The 20,929-nt window shown below is 36.8% G+C and overlaps 1 protein-coding gene across 18 annotated transcripts in view; it reads left to right on the forward strand.

The window, feature by feature from the left end:
• camk2g2 (calcium/calmodulin-dependent protein kinase (CaM kinase) II gamma 2) overlaps positions 1-20,929 on the forward strand; it is a 95,169-nt gene that overhangs the window by 39,848 nt on the left and 34,392 nt on the right. For all 18 annotated transcript variants that reach the window (XM_041789168.1, XM_041789169.1, XM_041789155.1 and 15 more), the window contains exons 3-9: positions 4,241-4,300; positions 9,542-9,596; positions 10,961-11,026; positions 15,224-15,296; positions 18,977-19,079; positions 19,595-19,678; positions 19,816-19,910. In XM_041789168.1, the coding sequence (XP_041645102.1) occupies positions 4,241-4,300; positions 9,542-9,596; positions 10,961-11,026; positions 15,224-15,296; positions 18,977-19,079; positions 19,595-19,678; positions 19,816-19,910 (536 nt within the window). The remainder of the gene's footprint in view (positions 1-4,240; positions 4,301-9,541; positions 9,597-10,960; positions 11,027-15,223; positions 15,297-18,976; positions 19,080-19,594; positions 19,679-19,815; positions 19,911-20,929) is intronic.

Genomic DNA, 20,929 nt, shown 5'->3' on the forward strand with positions numbered 1-20,929 from the left:
TATGAAGGGCAAATAACTGATGGGCTTTAGACTCTAAGATACCTCACTATAGCAGACACTTATGAAACACAAGTGAAGTTAGTCATAACTGATCTGTACACACAAACATGTCAACAAGGTAGTTGTGAAATTGATTTTCCACTGCCTCTTAATGCCCCCTTAGTGTTTGCTATGAAGGAAGGAAGTGTTTTCTATTCACTTTTCCTGTGAGTGTTTTTCCAGTCAGCTGGGACGCTTTTTTCTAACCTCTGTGTTACCTCAACCCTGTTAGCTTCAGTGTTCATCCATTACATCAAACTTGATTAGTTTCCTTTTAGTATAAGGTTTCTTGTTTTGACCATAACTTCTGCAACAAAGTTTCGTCAAAGTACAGTGTTTGAGCTTTGTAGCTGTGTGTGTCCTGATTCATGATAACAAGTGCTGCAACCAAAGATTTTTTTGTCTAATTAATTAACCAATTACTTTTCAATTTATAATATATATGTTGATTGTTTTATCCACAAAATTGGCAGATGTGTAGCATTTTGCATTAAAAAAAAATTATCTTTGCACATTTGCTGTAGCTTGCTTGATAGCATGGATGATGTAAGTGGGACATCTGGCTTTATTGTCAGGCTTACAATTTTCATATTACAAGTTTTTTTCAAGAGAACCTGGCTGCAGACATCAGACACGTGTAGTTGACATATCTGTAAGTGCATGTGCATTTAGGTTTCAGCTTTTGATCAGTAGGTTAAGAGAAGTCACTGATGGAGGTTGTTTCCTTAGTGTCTCTTTCACAAGCTTTAAAGGGATACTTCAACATTTTGGCAAATTCGCCCATTGCCATAATCCCTATAGTCTAAGTAATAGGTTCATTACCTTTAGTTGTCAGTGCAAGCTGTTTCTAGATCGGTGCTGCCGAGTTCGGAGCTGCTGTGCCAACTCAATGTAAGCAGACGGTATTCTGGCTTTCCCTCATCAAACTCATCAAATACACAATGCAGCAACTCCAAAACGCACACGTGGACAAGTTGTGACCTGCACATTCACCATGCTATGAAATAATAACGTATAATTATGTAACATTACGGCACATGAAGCAAATACTCTGAACTATTTCTTGAGTAAACCACTGGGCGGAGTGACAGTGCAGCAGCCATGTCTGGAGTGTAGTTCCGGCTTTGCATTTAGTTTTAAAACTTCTCCATCTCGTAATGTTCCATGATTATTTCATAGCCTGGTGAATGTGCAGGTCACAACTTGTCCACGAGAGCGTTTTGGAGTTGTTGGATTGTGTATTTGATGAGTTTGATGAGGGAAAGCCAGAAATACCGTCTACTTACATTGAGTTGGCACAGCAGCTCTGAACTCGGCATAGCTGATCTAAAAATAACTTGCACCGACAACTAAAGGTAACGAACCTTTTACGAAGACTATAGGAATTGTGGCAGTGGGCAAATTTGCCAAAATGTTGAAGTATCCCTTTAAGAATGAATCCATCTTATTCATAGCCCCATGATACTTCATTTTAAATGTGGGTACAACTTCCAGTGCCTTCTGTCAGACAGAGATTTTTAATGATATCGAGATGCTTAACCTGATTATTAGAGCAATTTGGATATTTATCTAATCATCATCTATTACACCTGACTCTAGATGATAATATCATTCCTCTGCCTTCTACAGGAGAGGACAAAATAAAGAAAAGTAAAGAAAGTTTGTGGATTTCTGAATTTTTTATTTTACCAACTAGTCCCTCTTTAAGGGAACTATGTTGTTGTCCATGATTCACTTGGTCAGCTCTTCAACTCTTTGGAGAAAAGAGTCATATCTCTAATGCATTCAGACAGTAAACAGCATGTTTAAAAATGTTGTTTAAGACATATTTAACAATTTCTAGTTATTAGTACCACATGCAGAACAACAGGTACCAAAACTGGGGCCTTTTAGAAAATATAACATGCTGTATAACTTTCAGCTTATAATAACATTTAGCTGGATGTTTGATAAAAAAGATGAGCAGTACTTACTTAATGGAAGACTTTTTCCTTTCAAAACAACTGCTGCTGGCACCAAGTCACTTTAGTAAGCTATAGAATCATGCTTTTGACATTACTTCATTGGAATTTTCTCCAACATTCATAGCTACAGTAGACCCCCAATGAATAAGGTGGATAGATGTTTAGAGTTTGAATTGATTTGGATATTTAAAACCGAGAAACTGTGAGAAGTACCAATCTTATGATGTGGCGAATTTCAAGTTACTTTCTAAATATTTTTTGAAGTTTGCCAATTATTTAAATTCTTGTACTTTTTACCAAATGCTAGTGCTGAAAGCAGTGAATGACGATGAATGATTACACTATCACGTGCCAATGAAAGTCAACTACACGTGAGCTTACAGATGTTTGAACTGAGCAGGAGTTTATTGATGTCTGATGTCTCATTTTTTTCCTACCTGCTCACTTACTAGGTGTATTGTAGGCTATGATCATTTATACTGTATCATATTTTGATATTACTTGATATTTTGTAAAACCTATTTATATTGTTCCTTTAATACACAGAGGGATGCTGTTAGACTTTTCATAGTTCCTTCCATGGTACAGTGAAAATAAAGGAAATCTGGATTCTGGTTCTCGGTTTAGCCTATTTATCAATTTGATACATTTTCTAGCTTGTGCCAGCCAAAAATGTTATTGCTCCTTATTATTGATGATGCACAATAGAAATAAAATGGAAAATTCAGTTTTGGGTCTTGAGCTCTTTTCTCTTTCACCCATGTACAAAACCTAAAGCGAATACTTTGTGTTTTCTTGTCTCCATTGTAAATGCAAATGTGTTTACACTGTGAGTGGTTTTACTGGTGCATTGGAGTACACGCTACTGTATGTGTCAGTATGTTACTATGTAAATGTGCGATCTAAGATCCATGACACTGCCTAAAAACAAAAAAAAATATTATTAGTTTTATGGTAGTCTCAATCTTCTCTGACACCAGAAAAAACAATTTATGGAATTGGATTTAACAAGCATCATCAACTCGTCAACTTAAGGAATTTTCCACTTAATTCCAGCATTTCAAAGCCTGAACTGTTAATCCATTACAGGAGATAGCAATCAGATTACTTCACATTTAAAACCATGGCTTGTTGCTGTACAAGCTGTTATCTAGACACCATGACACCACAAGAAACTTTGGCTGGAACAGGGGATTAGGGATGTCCAGTGACCTTCCCTTGCTGTCACATAGACACACACAGTCACGCACACACACTCACTAAAAAAAAGACACACAGGCGTTACTCTCTCACGTAAGCAACCCATCTGTCCTCTGAGACCAGCAGCTGGTGAGTGGCAGGAGAATCCAGTCTGAACTTCACCTCTGACACCCAGGAGAGATCATCGACTTTGTCTGTCTGCTTTGTGTGCCACAACCAGTCTGCTGTGTGAACATGCAGCTGTGCTCTCGCTCTTTCTCTCACATACACGCGGAAATCCTCCCTTGCCATTAGAATCATTAACTGGACACTGATTATATTAAGGCCAGACCCACAAGACTAATTTCACTAAGTGCAAAAAGCTTGTGCCAGAGGTTGTTTTTTGAGTGTGGGGTGTGTTTGTGTACAGTATATTGCTGTCTGTCCACTTGTGTAAGGTCAGACAAGTTGACAGCCACTATTTTGGCCCTCACAGCTTATCTGGCTCACGCTGTGCTTTACCTTTTTGACATCCTGCCCCTGCTGTCCCCTCACTTCATCTCCACTTGATGTTGGTCACAAAGTGTCAGCTTTAGAGAAAAAAATACTGACGTGCGCAGAGGAGGAGAGAGAGCTTTTTGTTTGTTTTTCAGTTTTGTTTGTCTGACAGTGGCACAGTTAAAGAAAAAATATTTAGCGCTTAATTTGTGGTATTATTTCCTGCTTAAGAAGACTAAAATTTTTACTATATCAGTTGAAGAGTTAAGTTGAAGACACTTTTTTTAAGTGCAGCAGTGCAGAAGTGCTAATAAAACACAAACTTTAGAGTAGATTTCAAGAACATGATGCTGCTCTTGTTGCTGTCTCTGTTTTACATTTATCCCAGCTTTATTTTCTTCTGGGTCCATCTGCCTGCTGGCTTTCTAAGAAGTGCTATTTTCCTGTTTTTTTAAGTCACTGTAACCTAATATTTGAAAAAGTAAAGTATCTTAATTGTTTTTTTATGGTACTGACATTGTGTCCTTACTATTTCTCTCTGTGTTCTTTCCCTCTCTTAGATCACCAGAAACTGGAGCGGGAGGCAAGAATCTGTCGTCTGCTCAAACATCCAAACATAGGTGAGTCATTATTGAAAGCCAGCAGACAAATAGCTTCATTAATTCAGAACATCAGGAGGAAAGGATGCTTAGAATTAAGAAGTTTCAGTCACAGCACACACGTTTTTCAAAAAGCAGATGTTTACAAATTAATTTGCTCAGTGTGTGTGTAATCACATTAATGGTATGTTTGCTTCATATGAAAGCAAAATAAAGATCTGTTGAGGATTTTTTGCAGGTTAAGGAGCAGACACTGCCAAAACAGTGTTCACTTAGATTTCGTGTGACAAGGATGTAATCCTGAGCACAAAACAAAACTTATGTACAGGTCAGGATCAGCAATGATATAAGAACTGTTTTGTCTGTAAGTGCTGCCACAATCCAAAATAACTGAAAATACTTATCAGAAGCTTAACCCTAAATATTTTTGCTGTCAAGTACTTTATTCTGAATGACACAAGTTTTTGCAAATAACTTTTAAATAGCCCACTTTTTGCACAAAGTGGTTCCATTTTAATCCCTTTGTGTCATGGACACATGGAAACAGATGATATGGAAAAACTTCTGAGGATTAATTAGGGATCTGGGATGATTTTAGATGCATAAATTTTTTTATTCAAATGTTTTGGCTGTATTTTGATTAGTATGATAAGAATAATGAAGGTTAAAAGTAAGGGTATTGAGCCTCATTCACCATTATCTTCCAAACATTTTTCATAAATTTGCCCTTAAAGTTTTAAGCGATACCAACGTTGGATTCATGACATGTTCTTAAATTACTGAATCGTTCATACCTGTGATCTTAAATTAACAAAAGCCATGTGCACATCTTTTCTTACAAGAACTGAGAAATACCCCTTTCAAGCCCAAGCATGAGACTGCAGGGCTGTGAGCAAACACGCAGAACACACAGTAGTAAGAAAAGAAGAGAAGTAGCAATATGTTTATTTATTTAATTGTGGCCTGCCAAGGGATTGAAGATGTAAATTAGCTCTAAGCTAACTCTGGTACAATGCCTCAAATGGAAACATTTATGTTTTTATTGTACATGGTCCCTTTACTACAGAAGAGTATTGGGGCCACTAAAAGAAAAAAAAAATGAGAGACGAAAATTTTTTTTCACTTGTGAGAAAAAAGTCAGAATTCTGAGATTAAAGTCAGAATTCTGAGAAAAAAGTCAGAATTCTGAGATTAAAGTCAGAATTCTGAGATTAAAGTCAGAATTTTGAGAAAAAAGTCAGAATTCTGAGATTAAAGTCAGAATTCTGAGATTAAAGTCAGAATTCTGAGAAAAAAGTCAGAATTCTGAGATTAAATTCAGAATTCTGAGATTAAAGTCCGAATTTTGAGAAAAAAGTCAGAATTCTGAGATTAAAGTCAGAATTCTGAGATTAAAGTCAGAATTCTGAGAAAGAAAGTCAGAATTCTGACTTTATTCTTCAAATGAAAAAAAAGTCTCAATTTTTTTTTTCAGAATTCTGAGATTAAAGTCAGAATTCTGACTTTAATCTCAGAATTCTGACTTAAATCTCAGAATTCTGACTTTTTTCCTACAAGTGAAAAAAAAAATTTGTCTCAAATATTTTTTTTTCAGTGGCCCTAATACTCTTCCGTACTTTACAAATAAACAAATGAATGAATAAACTTACAGTGAAGCTAGATTTTATTGTTTTAAAGCAGTATTTAATGAAAGAACTCCTAATGGGCTTAATTTCTATTCATAATTGAATATTTTGGTGTTGAGATCAAACATTACATGTTAAGTCATGGATTTGTGCACATTATTCAATAATATTAATGTGCTAAATTAATTAAAAATAAACTAAATATATTTTTTAATTGTTGTGACTTTCACAATTCAGCAATTTTGAGTGAAAAGTGCAACACTGATCATTTCCCCGCATAATGACACTTAGCTGTGCACAAGAGTGCTATGGAGTGATTTTTGATTTTGTTCTTAATGACAGACAAATCACAGATAAGAAAACATTAGCCGATATCAGAAACTGCTTAAACATTTTGTAAGTGGGTTGTAGAACAAATGTCTTCATAAGAAAGGAGGCTCATTGGCTACCATTACACAAATGGCTGCTTTTACATGCAACTCACAATAGTACCTTTTATTAATTCTTTTTAATGCTTTTTTTAACATACCCTATACCCAATATTTACAATTATATACATTTCTAAAATTAATGCAATAAGTTCACAAATCAAACAGTGTTTACATTCTTGCCCAGAGCAAAAAAGCAAAAACAACAACACCAAACAAACAACAAAAACAAAAGCATGGCATTCACAGTGTGACTGACAATACTACCTTTTTATGTAATTAGTCCCATTCTTAGACCAAACTCTACATGATTAAGTTGCATGGTGGGTTGCTTGTTTGTTGCATGACCAAGAAAACAAACATAACAACAATATCTGTTTCAAAAAGCCAAAAATGGCATCTTCAACTGTTTTACAACCCAAAGAAACTGCATTTACTGTCACTGACTACAGAAACTATGATTTTTGTTAAGGTACCAGGAATTCCTAAACTTTACTTTTCCTCTAAACAACAACTCAATGATTTGTTGCTGCTGCAGTATAAACTACAGGATATTTGTTGGACTGTTCACCCCCACGGTCATCAGTAACAGGTAGGGGTGGGAATCACTAGTGGCCCAGCGATATGATATTATCATGATACTTGGGTCACAATTCAATATTGTTGCGATTTGAAACATTTCGCAATACAGTGAGTATTGCGATACCATATATTGCGATATATTGCAATCTATACTATTTTATTCAGCTGTTTAGCTGATGTAGCATTAGTCTTGCCCTCATGTTTGTCAGATTTCTGCAGTATTTTATTTTCATTTAGCACCTCTTGCAAACCTCATGTGTCATGTCCATCTATTTCGTGCCCTGCTTGCATCCCCGGATGCTGCCATGTTTGTTGTGCTAACTTTCTCCTGCTGTATGAGCGTCACCTCTGCTGTCCTCACCGGACAAACAATTGTCCAAACAATTGATTTTATTTTTCCATTATGATAGACTTCAGTTCATATTAGCAATTAATTTTTAAAAAATCCATACTTGGTGGACGAGACGATACGATAGATCACCAAAGAAAATATTGCGATACTATGCTGTATGTTTTTTTTTCTTCCCATCCCTAGTAACAGGAGAGGCTGTGACACACAGCTGGTAGAGTCAGTTAGCGCCTGATTACTAAAATTTGCATCATAATTTCAATACTCCTTCTCTGAGTCAGAACTATGTGAAATATGAGCACACAAACATAGCGCATATTTTTAGCTTCAGTGGTACTGACATTTTTTAGGATATCATTATCTCTGGTGTCTGATGTGGACATTTGTGCATTCACATGCTAACAAATCATGGCAAAGATGCTTATTTTAAGTCCAGAACCTGAATAATCATCACTTTAACTTTTCTGAGCACGGTGATATTTTTTCCACTATATCAAAAGATACAGATACTTATTCCTCGTTATGTATGGTGCTAATTCAGTAAATTGTAAACAAATACAATGTGTTGTCCTCTGTTAAATTTTAGGAACAGACATGTGTCAGACTTTAAACTTCCTTGCCTTTAAAACAACTGTCTTTGATAGTCTCTATCACCAGAGTTTCATCACATTTTAAAAGAGAAATTCATCACACTTTGTGTGTGCACACACCCACACAATAAGCAGTTGTGTCTTAAGAAAGGAAGGAAATGGCTAAGTGTTTCTGTGGCAGGACTTCTTAATCATGTTGTTGTATGCTGCCCAATGTAATCTATACACCCACATCTACTCACACACAAACACTGCAACACATGTACAGCATGATAACAACATAACAAGAATGGTTTCACTGGACTCTCTTTTTCTTCCTCGTCCCACTTGATTTCTGCTTATTTATTGCTTTTTCTTCTTTTCTGTTCTCCCTCAGCTGCTCTTTTTCTTATCCCATTCTCACGGGAGAGCTTGTCAAGTTTTCTTTCTCTACAAATGCAAATCATCTAAAGCAAGAAAAGAGTAATATCATAACCTTTCCAACCTAATTTTAGCACTCAAACCTCTTCACCTTCCTTCACATGAGCAGGTTTTTAATCTCAATGTGAGTGGCCAGTGTTGTGGCCTTCTATGTTTGAAAACAAGAGCTGTTGGCTTAAATTGTCCCTGCTGGCAATAACTCTGTTCCCTGCCTGCCTTTGTGCTTCCCTTAACAGAGAGAAATCCTAAAAAGGAATTAAAACTATCAAATTAATTATGAAAGATTAAAATATGGCACACATTCTGTCAGCTGAATCATGCAAGAGCTGATTACTGGTTGCCAGAAAGTCGGGTGGCTATTGTAAAACCTCATGTGGAGCCCTCGAGTGGATCATTAAAGATAGGCAGGGAAACCTCAGCTGCAGGAAACCTTGTTTTCTTAGTAGAACTTGTATTACTTCAACTTAATTTGTTTGTTACACTTAATAATGTGCGACATATTTAAAGAAAACTTTTTTATTATCTAGTGGTGGTTCTAATACTTTGTTAACTGGAAGACTAGCTCTATTGTTGTTGTTTCACAACAAACATTGCTCAAAGCTCATAGGATAGGCCTGCATGATTAAAATGTGCTTTGCACAATAACTTTTTTCAACATCACAATGACAGTATTACTTGGGATAAAGAAACAAGTGTGTGTCAAGTGTGCGTTTTAGCTGTGAAGTTCCTGTGTCCCAGCTTTATTAGTTACCCCACTTTATTACCCCTCAAACATTGCTTGCATCTTCTAACTAGTTTATAATCCATACCCGTAAATGTGCTGTTTCTACACATAGCTCTGCATTAAAAGTCTGCATCTACAGCCAATGAAATCACACAGTTGAACGTGGTTGAGGAACTCTTTCAAGCCTATTGATAAACCCTGGGTATGGATTTGCAAATGTAAAAAGAAAAGTTTTTACATTTGCAATTTTTGAGCAAAGTCAGACTTCAATTCACAAAACAGCTGAAGCATCTTGATTTAGTTAGAGGAGTTTTGGGGTTATTTATTGTGCCAGTCTGATATAAAAACAGTTTTTAAAACTTTTGATCATCCAGTGATACTATAGTTGAATACTAGAATAAAAGTACATATTAGGAATTGAGCATTATGGGATCCTTGCAATGATTTTTGTAGGCTTTCATATAATGATTTGCTTACATTATCAAAAAGCTTTTGCATCATTGATTTCTTATCAAACTTTCTTTCTTTGTTTATTTCCCTCTAGTACGACTCCACGACAGCATCTCAGAGGAAGGCTTCCATTACCTCGTCTTTGACCTGTAAGTGAACCACATTAGCCTACACAAACACAAACACATGAAGGTCACGGGTCAGCCAGGACTTCAGCCCCAGGAAAAATTGTTTAGTATCACGAGATCATGACTCATTTTTTCACAGGTGTTTAAACAGTTTAAAGTAAGCTCTGTGATTTAGCCCTAATTTAGTAATACCAAACAGAGGTGTTAAGTGCAGTATCATTTGAATGATTTATACCCATTTTTTCAGGTCAATTGTAATGTTTTACTCCCCTTTCCTTCCCAGTACTGATTCAAATACATATTCTTGTGAATTGGTTGGGACTTTACCTTCATATAAATATCCATGAAACTGTTAAAAAGTGATTGCTAACTTTGGCCAGCTTCAACTAACATTACACAGTTGAGTAACAACAGACTATTTTGTTACGGTGTGAAATTCTGGCATTGACTTGCACACAAGGTGATATCCTATCATAGATGTTATGGCTTTTTTTGGAGGGATATTTCACTACTGGACAAACAGCTTTATTTATAGTAGAAAATCAAAATTAGACATGTGTATCCCTTCATGGGAACTGAATCCTAACTGAACAGTCTTAAAGGTCTGAGTAAAAGCGTGCTGGCTAGAAGCATCACTTCTTGTTGTTTAAAAAAATCCTTTTTTGCATCTTTAACAGCTCTATGTCCCCCATAGATAACTTCCCTGTAAACAGATGAGAGGGTGAGGTGCTCCTTTTTAGTTAGGATGACCATTTTTCCAGCACTCCAAATAGGGTCATTTTAATTTGATCACAAATCTGCATGTATGAAGTCAAGTTGCAATAGGATTTTTCATCAGTTGACACATTAGCTTTGCAGAAACTGCTTGAAGTCATAAAGTTCTTGGAGTAACAAGCATAAAATCCTTCCAAATACTTGGCTTTTGTTGTTGGCTCCTTCTTACTATATTGGCTACCCCTAGAAATACACAAACCTATCAGTACACTGAAAACAGTGATGTAGCACACGTTTAAGTTTGCCATCAACACAGAACAGCATAGAAACTAAGCTGTTTATATCAGCCTTAAGGATTAGCCCTATGGATCAGCCCATTGTCCCTGATACTTGACTAAGCTATATGATTGAGGATCAGACCAACAACTAGATGCACAGAACTACATATTTACATGAATCAAGTTGCATTCAGAGCTCTGTTTTTACTCTAACATCATCTTAAAATGTACATCCTCACTCAAAAATCTTCAACTGTAGCAGTAACTTGAGAGAATATTAAGACTATAGAAATAACCAGAGAATATGACGGATAATGTTATGTTGTTGGTTGCTTATATTTTCTTTTATTTTTGAGGATATCAGTTGTTGATTTTCTCTGTCTCTGTCTGCAGTGTCACTGGAGGAGAGCTGTTTGAGGACATTGTTGCTAGAGAGTATTACAGTGAGGCCGATGCCAGGTACATTATATTGTCATGCAAACATGAGAACATGAAAACTGATGAATGTATGTGCTTTTTCAATTTTCCTTCAAAGAATGTCTGTAAAAGCCACTAAATAGACCCTCAGGCTGCCAGACCAGTTAAGTTGTTTTTTGAAAGCATGCCATGTGAATCTCCGTTAATGTACTCAGTGCTTTCACAGCAGAAGCAGTGCTAGTGGTTTCTCCCAGTTTCATTTCTGAGGCTGTTTTTTGTGAACACTTTATTTTTTAAATATTTCACAGGGGGCTTTTAAATTTATTTTCATTAATAAATAATAACAAAGCTGTAAAATGTTTTTAAACCTCATATTTTGACTTTCTTCTGAAGTAGCAGCTGCACTGCATCACAGAACTGTCACCAGTGCAGACTAAAGCAGATTTTGTGGAGACATGTTGGACTTAGTAACTTTATGGCTGAAACATCAGAAACAGTTATATAAGCCAGCTCTACATAATCAAATAAACAGATTTCCAACTATTTGATATTGATCTTTATAGACTGCACAGAATACTCAGAAGAGTTTTTTTGTATATTCTAAAGAAAAAAAAGAAAGCAAAAAAAGGAGAGATTGAAGGTCACATATTATGCAAAATACACTTTTTCAGGCTTTTCTAACAAAAATATGTGCCCCTGGCCTGTCGACAATCCCCCAAGAATCAGAAAAACCTACCCCCACCTTCTCCAACTTTCAGAAAATGTGTGCTGGAACAAGCCATTCTCAGATTTTCACCTCATGATGTGATGTGGGGAGTTAGCAACGTCCCTAGGTACGGTTGGCCCTCCCGTCTTGGTGTAAAGTTCAGTCCTCCTCTCCTGATCTTCCTCTCAGCTATTGAGTCACATCTTTTTCCTGAGAGGGGTATAGCTAGGGTGGAGTCAGACAGCTCATTAACATTTAAGGCAACAGACACAGAAACAGCTCGTTCTGAGCATGGTTAGAACAGAGGGTATTTTAGACATGCAAAAATCCAATAGTGGAGTGTTTTTTCTGCAACAAATGTCACAGGCATGTTTTGGGGACAGCTGAGAACAATATAAGCTTGTCTTAAAGAGGTAAAATATGTGACCTTTGAGTAAAAGACTAGTAGCATGAAAGTGATAAAGTGTTTAAAATGCTCAAGAAAGTAAGATTACCAAAAATGTCTTCTGATGGGCTTTAGATTAGCTGCAATAACAGATAATGTAAATTTTCATGCGGAGAGAGGATGCCACTCTTTTAAAGTTTAATAACACCCCTGCTGCTGACCCTGACTTCACCTCCACTAATGTCAAACTGTGTTCTGTTTAAAAAGAAATGTAGTTATTTTGAGTGTGCATCAGACCAGCAAAATTGCTGATTTGTAACCGAGGACAAGCTTACATAAGATACCCTCACAGCCTCAACAACACAGTCATCCTGCCTGCTCCACTTTATTCCCCACATTCATTCACACAAAAAATACACCACACTTTCCTCTTTCATACACCACTTATCCTCTTCTAAAATATATACCGACAGCAAATGGCATCATAATGACATTTCACAAATGCTGCGCCATATTCCCAGCTGGGTTATAAAGACATCCATCAATTTGATTGTGTCAGATACTCCGGAGAGGAAATGCTACGATATGGAGAATCTCACATGATAAGGAAACAGAAGCATTGCTGTAATTATTTATCCCATTTGAAAATAAAAAGGTAATATTTTATTTAGCAAGATTGTATCATGAGGGGGGATAAAGGGGGGAGCTTTCTGGAACCCAGCCAAATGGGGTACCCTGGAGGTGAGGAAAATTATGGTCTATTGTAGAGTTCATCTGTGATAGCCATATTTTATATTTAACCTGAATAGTAGCAACTCTTATCAAAGAAACAAACTATAGTAATTTTCTTGATTTAGACTGTTGTAAAATTAAACCTTTTTCAAAATTTAAACCTCTTTTCTTAAATCACAAAAATGTGAATCAACATATTGACTAAACCACTTTGAAAGTAATGTCAGACTTCAAAGCTTAGCCATCATGTTAGCAAGCGTCTGGATGCCAGAGAAGAAAGTAGAAGGAACTGAAATAACTATAAGGCAAAAATAAATAAGTGCGAAAGGAGGTAAAAAAAAAAAAAAAGAAAATAGGTGAAAATCTGCAAAAATTGGTTACACTGTGGCAAAATTTGGCTGAAAAAAATGTGAAAAGTGGTAACAGAGGGGCAAAAATTTGTTGACATTGGCAAAAAATAATTCAAAGAAGCCAAAATGGGCAAAAGGGTTAGAAATGGGCTGATGAAAATTATGAAAAGCGGTAAAAAAGTGGCAAAAATGGATGAGGTGGCAACAATGGATTATAGAGGCAAAAAAGTGCCAAAAATGGGTGGCAAAAAGTAGTGAGAAGGTGTTAAAACACAGCAATGCCTGAAATGTGGCAAAAATAGGTTAAAGGAAGTAAAAATGGATTTAAAGAAGCAGAATGGAATAAAAGTGGGAAAAAATGGTTAAGAATTGCAAAATATGGTCCAAAATAGACAGAAAAATGTTGAAAAGCAGTTAAAAATGGCAACAAAGAAAAAAGAAATTGGGCCAAAATGGGCAAAAAGTGGCAAAAATTGGTGAAAAGTGGCAGTAATGGGTTACTGAGGAAAAAATGGGCAAAAAGTAGCAGACACAGGCAGCTACATAGGTGTAAAGGCATTTAAAAGCAACAAAGAGTGGTTTAGAGAGGCAACATTTTTTCAAATGTGGAAAAAATGGGGGAAACAGTGATGAAACGAGGTTAGAAAGTGGCACAGGTAAGTAATATGAACATCAGAACCCAACAACAGTTTGGCATACTTTTATCACCAAAATGAGGTAACTGTTAACCAGGTCGCTAGCAAAAATGCTACTGATCCGACATGTATTTAGTTTTGGGTGCATTCACTCTAAGGATGCACTCATACTAGACAGTCTGCACCATGCCCAAGCATGTTTGAACCCAAACTCCAGTTTGTTTGACTAGATTTAGTGTTCTTTACTGTGCTCAGGCATGTTATACTCCTGTGGTCCTTGCACAGTTGGAAGAGGTGGACTTCAGCACAGTACAAGCACAAGCATGAGTACACAACATGGACATGGCATCTAAAGGATAACTCAAAATCAATAATTTGCATAAATAAGAAATCTAGGAGTATAAGAATGACATATCAGGCTAAAACAATCTAAGACAGCCACAAAGTCAGTCAAGTTGCATTCGTGTTCTCTGTGTTGTTCTCCATTTTGCTGATTCTTGGATTGCACTTCTTGTAAAGTAAAGGATGCTTCATGAGGACATAAAACCACGTGTATTTTGTCTTATGAATTAATGTCAGATGTAAAAGGAGTAAACATCCTCAGGCCTCAGGCCTCAGGTTGGATCATGATCAGTGTGACCACCTGGGGATTGGGGAGGAGGACAACTGTGCTTCAGCATGTTAAGGCCAACTGGGTTAGACCCGAATTACATAGTGTGGATTATAGTGGGACCTTGACCAGACAGAAATGCTGCCACCCTCAAGACCTGCTGAAACAGGTACTCTGTCACAGGCATTGGCTTTTATTCTGCCATTTGTAGGAAATAATACGTGTTTAAAGCTGCATAAAACAACCACACTGGAAGGCATAGGAAAAAGTCTCCCAACATTAAGAAGGTGAATGACATGAGCATGTTGTTTATACAGAGATAATGGGTACATTTTCAGAATATGTTCCCTGAAAGGCACCTATAGTATCTCATTTAAGGCCTGGTTTACAGAACAAACTGTTTTAGTTGAGGTCAATACCATATTTTTTCAGTCATGTAGTAAAGAAGCTTAGCTTGTTATTATCCATTCACTTTAAAGATAAGATACCATGTGCACCGCAGGTTTTTTTTCCTCACTCTTTTTGTTTTGCTGGGTTTTCATATTTTTTTGTCTTTTCAATCTCTCCCTGCCCTGTCAACCTTCAAAATCCATTGTTTTTAGACTTTTTGTCCATAATGTGGGCACTTATGCTAAAAGTATCCTTTGGTATCTTGCAGAGGCACTTATTTCTTTTTATTTAATGTCATAAAACCACTAATGAATGTAAAGGATCTGTGATAAGGATCTAAATTTTACTTTGTCTCAAGTATTTGGTGTAGTGTCTTCTGTTTTTGGCCCGACAGATCGGTCTCTCATCTGTTCCTTCTCTGTCTCCTGCAGCCACTGCATCAATCAGATCCTGGAGAGTGTCAGTCACATCCATTCGCATGACATAGTGCACAGGGACCTCAAGGTGAGTTATCTTACACTTGTTTTTGAAAAAACATATGAGAGGACCTCAGGCAATAAATAATAGTACAAGAAACTGAGATATTAAATATAGAACTGATCATTTAGAGATTCATTAGAGCCCTGAATACACACAACCATACACGTGAGCGAACAGTACACTGTGTAACTTCAAGACCAAATTAAGAGATGGACGTCATCCCTCTGTCTCTTCACCTGCTTTTCCATCTATTTTCCTCTTTGTCCACCTCCTCCCTTCCTTTCCCATCCCTCTCCCTCTCTTTTTCCCTCTCCCTCTTTCCCCCGTCTTGCACTGCTGAGGAGTGACGAAAGGAAAGCAGATGCTATTAATAGTATGTCGGTGGGTGAGATGACGGCAAGTGGTGATTTCCCTGCAGCAAAACTGTTCACCCTGAGCAGACAGCAACAGCCTTCTGACCTCCACAGCTGTTTAATATTTGATTTTAGCAGAATTGTGAATGAAGACAGCAGTGTGAGTGAGCCGAGATTTAAACAGCTGGATAATTGCACCACATTTTTTTATTGCCAGTGCTGACTGCACAGTCATAAATTTTGATCGTACGTATACTTACCAATCTTCTTACTTTATTAGACAGAACAAGATTAAACCATTTCTCTGGGGTAAGCAGACAAACATAATTAGGAAATAAGCCATCTGTTTTTGTGAGAGTGGTGTAAATGGACTTTTGTTGCTTTTCATTGATTTTTTTAGCTTGCATATAGATCTTGATATCAGATGAGTTGCAGAGAGGCAGAGAAGTTTGAGAGAGATGATGAAATTGATGAATGATGTGGGCAGAGGACAGAAATGACTTATATTGGTTTTGAATGTACAGCTCTCATATATTAACTGCATCCATGCTGCATCATTGCTTACAAACTTGTTAGGCCAAAGAGCACTAACACCCACTGAAATGTACTTTTAATTCAAGTAGTCCCCAAAAATATCAAATATATCAGGCAGAATATGGAGGAAAGTGTGTTAAATGATGCACAACAAGAAGCATAAGATAAAGTTGTTTTTTTAATATGTGGCTCAGTCTCACTAGTACATGATATAGCATTTATTTATTTACATCCACCATAAAGGGCTGTAACTAGCTGATGCAGAATATAGAACATAGTGGATTAATGAGAAACCCTGTTTTAAGAGGGCATTAACTGTTTTGACCTCACAGCTAAATGTTCTGATGTTACTTCATATCTGCTGGACTTAGTGATTTACAGACATACATTTCTGTCTCATATACTAATCTCATGAAGATCTCAAGTTGTTTGGGGAACGCAAACATTCAATTTCATTTAATTCCTTATTTTTTTTCTCGTCAAGCCCCCTAGTAAAATGTCTGCAAGAAATCAGGGTGAGCCCATGTATTAATACAGCAGAGTATAATCCTGGAAATTCACATTGAGCCTTTGGGCGAAGGTTGTAACATTTATATCCTGTGACTTGTGTGAAACTGTTGTAGACTTTATGTGCATAGCGAAACTGCTTCACACTCTTTTCAGCTTGCCTTTTTGTTTCTTTTCATTTTTCTGTTTATACTTAAACATCTAGTTGCATGTAATATTGGTGATGAGGCAAAAATTGCCATCATGGCCATCTTTGATCTGCCTGAAAAATTACACTTTGACTTACACATGGTAATTTTTTTAAGTCATGCCCATCCTCCTGAGACTCCCCTTCCCATCTGACAGAAAAAAATCTCCCACGATTGGTGGTTTAATGTGAAAGTCTTCATTCAGAAATTTTAGGGGGCAGGCGGTCCTGAAATATCCTGGAAATGTCAGTAGCATTTGTGTGAAAGTGATATAGTCAGCTTTGAGTTTACAGCTTACGTTGCTTAATTTTTAAAGCTTTTTCAAGGGGTTAGTTTTTGAAAGAAAGATGTTTAGAAAAACAAACCCTCTTTCTCCAAAAAAGAGGCAACATCTGATTTATTTTTTACTCAGCAGCAAAATTGGAGCCGTAAAAATCCGAATGATGCCAACAAAAGTGTGCCATGGAGAGTTGTGACCTCGCGCATATCATATTTTTCTCAGTCATCTTGGGAGGGCCTCTCTCTCTGGCTGAAGGGAAAGCAGGAATTAGAGAGAAAGAGTTGAGTGCTCTTGGCTGGTGGCAGACTGGGTTGCCATGGTAACTGTGGGGGTGAGGTCACCCGGCTGCTGCAGCACCAGCATTGGGACTCATTATGCCACCTCCCGTCTATTTGTCTCTATCTGTCTCTCACTCTCTCTATTTTTTTCTTCTCTTGCCCCCAGTCCTGCTCTCTGTCCCCATGCAGTTCCCATTTTTTTAAACTCCCCTCCCAACTGTTTCAGCCTGATAAAAACTGTGGTTTGAAGTAGGTTTTGACAGGATGAATGCATGAATTGATTGATAATGAGATGGAGACATGGAAACATCAAGACTTTCAGATGAGAAAGAAACAGGCAAGGATTTCATGTGGTACAAGGGCCACTTGTTTACCTTGCCAAGCTTTTGGCCATAAAGGCAGCAATACATTAAGACTTTGGTTGTCTAAAAAATCATGCCAAAACGCATGAAGATAAAATTAGAATGTTTGTCTGTCTAGATGTATCTAGTGTGAAATGTAAGGCCACAACACTGGGAAAGAAAAACAGGTACTGTTTGTACTATGAACCTACCATTATTTGGTTCTATTATCTAGAAGTGCATGATTGGGGGCTTTAGTATAAACACCTAGCAACATAGAGACTTGAACATTGTACAGGAATTTTGCTTCATTGGGTTATCAAGGGAAATTGATAAGCTATAGTCCTGGATCTCTCCCAGGCCTCAGAGCAGAAGGTCACACCAAATCTTTCTCTAAGCAGCGACTTAGTTCTGATCAAGAACTGTGATGGTCCAATTCTACCTGCATTGTCGACAGAAGCTAATGTCATGGGTTGCAGATGGCCTAGTGAATAAGGCATAGGCGGCCAAGGTTCAAGTCTGGCCTGTGGCCCTTTCCCGCATGTCTCACCCCACTCTCTCATCTCTGTTTCCAAGATGAGCCAGTGAATTAAAAGTAGTAGAGTTACAGATAGCCAAAAGCATCTGTGGGCTAAATCTCTGATATTCAGGAATCCCGATCCTAAATACAACATTTGGGGTTCTATATTATTAAGGGGATTTGAGTTGAGCATGAGTTTTCATTTACCATTTTGACATCCTGCCTTTTTGCATGATTTGTTATCAGAAGGATCATTTCAAAATTTGACAGCTCACTGAAAAGGTTTCTCCTTTGGGGGAACCCTTTGAAGCCTGTTTGACCAAATGCCTCATTACAGTAGATGTCATCAGATCCTGCAGCTCATCCAGTCATGCAGATATTTGGACGGTTTCTTGAAGCAATGTCCATGCTGATCTCTTTTGCTCTTAATTAAATGTTAGTTCTCCTCCTTGTATAGTATGTATAGTTTTTGATTGTGAAGTATTGTTTTCTAACGGGATAATTAAATATACTCTAATATTTAAATGTTTTCATGTAAAGAGCTGCCTGTCTTTTATTCCCTTACTCTTTGTGGTGTTTTAAACTTAATCCAAGAACTATCTTGTTATGGGAAAGGAAACAAATGGAACATTTCACATAGTCTTAAGTTGTAGCCTGAGTAAAAATATTGTATCTTCTTTTTTTTTTTCTCTGTGTGTTGCAGCCAGAGAATCTTCTCCTGGCCAGCAAAATGAAGGGAGCAGCAGTGAAGCTTGCAGACTTTGGTCTAGCCATCGAGGTGCAGGGGGACCAACAGGCATGGTTTGGTAAGAAATAATAAAATATGCTTACAACTTTGTTAGGCTTAATCACTTTATTTCTTTAAGGCAGAACAACCTATATGCTGAGACAATAATCTTTTTAGACTTCTGAATAAAAGTGATAAGTGCATACATCATTCAGAAAATATTTATCTGTCCTGCCCACAAGGAAATGAATAGATTTGTTGGTTAAGTTATTGCAAAAACTGTTTAGCATTATAGTTGCTCTGTGTTGATCCTAGTCTTTTGAAAGACTTTCCAGCTGATAAACTTTTAAATTGTTTAACTTTTGTTACATTAAGGTAATGTTGTTATATATTCAAAGTAGCAATGAATAATGTATAGCACATTTAACATTTTTGTAATCCTTGATATACAATTCTGAAAGCCTCTGAACCCATTATTCTTCTTGAATGATAACATAAACTGAAAATAGAAGTTGACTCTGTGTTGCTTTTTTATTAAATGACGAACATTAAGATGAAAGTAAAGCTCACATTAGTATGTTTATTTTTATTCAGGTTTTGCAGGAACTCCAGGGTATCTTTCACCAGAGGTGTTGAGAAAAGACCCTTATGGCAAACCAGTGGACATATGGGCATGTGGTCAGTTATTCAAAACTAATGATATTCTCACGATGAATAATAAGGACCGATGTGTCTATAAAGCTTCATTCAGTTTGCTTTTTGTTTACTCTTTATTTGCAAACTCTGTGCTAATTTGGATTATGTGCGTCTATCAGGTGTGATCCTGTACATCTTGTTGGTGGGCTACCCTCCTTTCTGGGACGAGGACCAACATAAATTGTACCAACAAATCAAGGCTGGTGCTTATGATGTAAGTTCATCATTGATAGATTTGTTGTCCTCTTCCATTTCTTCTGTACATTTGAGCTTTGTAAGGATACAGACAAACAAGCAAACTAGAAAAAACAGTTGATGAGGAGTAACATGGCCCACAGTTTTGCTGTTGAAGTTAAGTATTGCATCATGGCAGGGATAGAAGCCCTCAAACTTCAGTCTCCTAGCCAACAGAGCTCTCCCTTGTAGGGGAAAGTTTTTGTTTGTTTTAGAAAGCTTTAAGTTAACAATCACAGTTGTTTTAGCACAAGACATACTCTGTAACTTGGCTCCCATAAGATGCTGAACAAATAGCGTGCATATCATTGAAATGATTTTGGATATAGTGAAAGTTGTAGAAAAATGTTGCTTATTTATTCTCTTAGCAGACACTATGACCATTTGACAAATGTAAATCTGAAATTCATTTCCATTTTAGGTTTGTTTTTCCTTTCTTTTTTCTTCTCCACCTGCTGAGGAAAATATGATGCTTTTTAGCTGCTTAATGCTCCTCTATGTTCAACACTTAGCCACTTTAAGAAACTTAAGTTGTAATACCTAATCTCAATCAGAATAAAAAAATGAACAAGAAAAACAAACAAAACCCTGAGATCAGAGAGAAGATTTAAGTGTTTTTTCTTGCTTGCCATTTGTTTATTTTTTAAATTTCATCATGCTGTAAAAAAGTTGATGCACTATCAGAGAGCAGGTTTATTCATCAGATTTCGGCATAGCCCTCTGGGAGATGAGAACTTAGTGCCCATATTAATTTCCATAATTGGAAGCAGCCACATCTAATAAATGTTCATATTATGATCATTGTTATGAAGAGACTGTGATGGTTATAATCTACACTGCTATCACTGTCATACAGATACTTTAATTTTTTAGATGTTCTCTGTCAGTCAGCAGCTGCTTAGTAATGTTTAAAATGCATGTTGCATGTCAAGTTGTATATTTATTAAGCAGAAATCATGTTATCATGTTAATCTAACTTAAGGAATTGGATATAAGTGG

Source organism: Cheilinus undulatus, linkage group 6, assembly GCF_018320785.1.
Source record: "Cheilinus undulatus linkage group 6, ASM1832078v1, whole genome shotgun sequence".
Classification (NCBI taxonomy): Eukaryota; Metazoa; Chordata; class Actinopteri; order Labriformes; family Labridae; genus Cheilinus; species Cheilinus undulatus.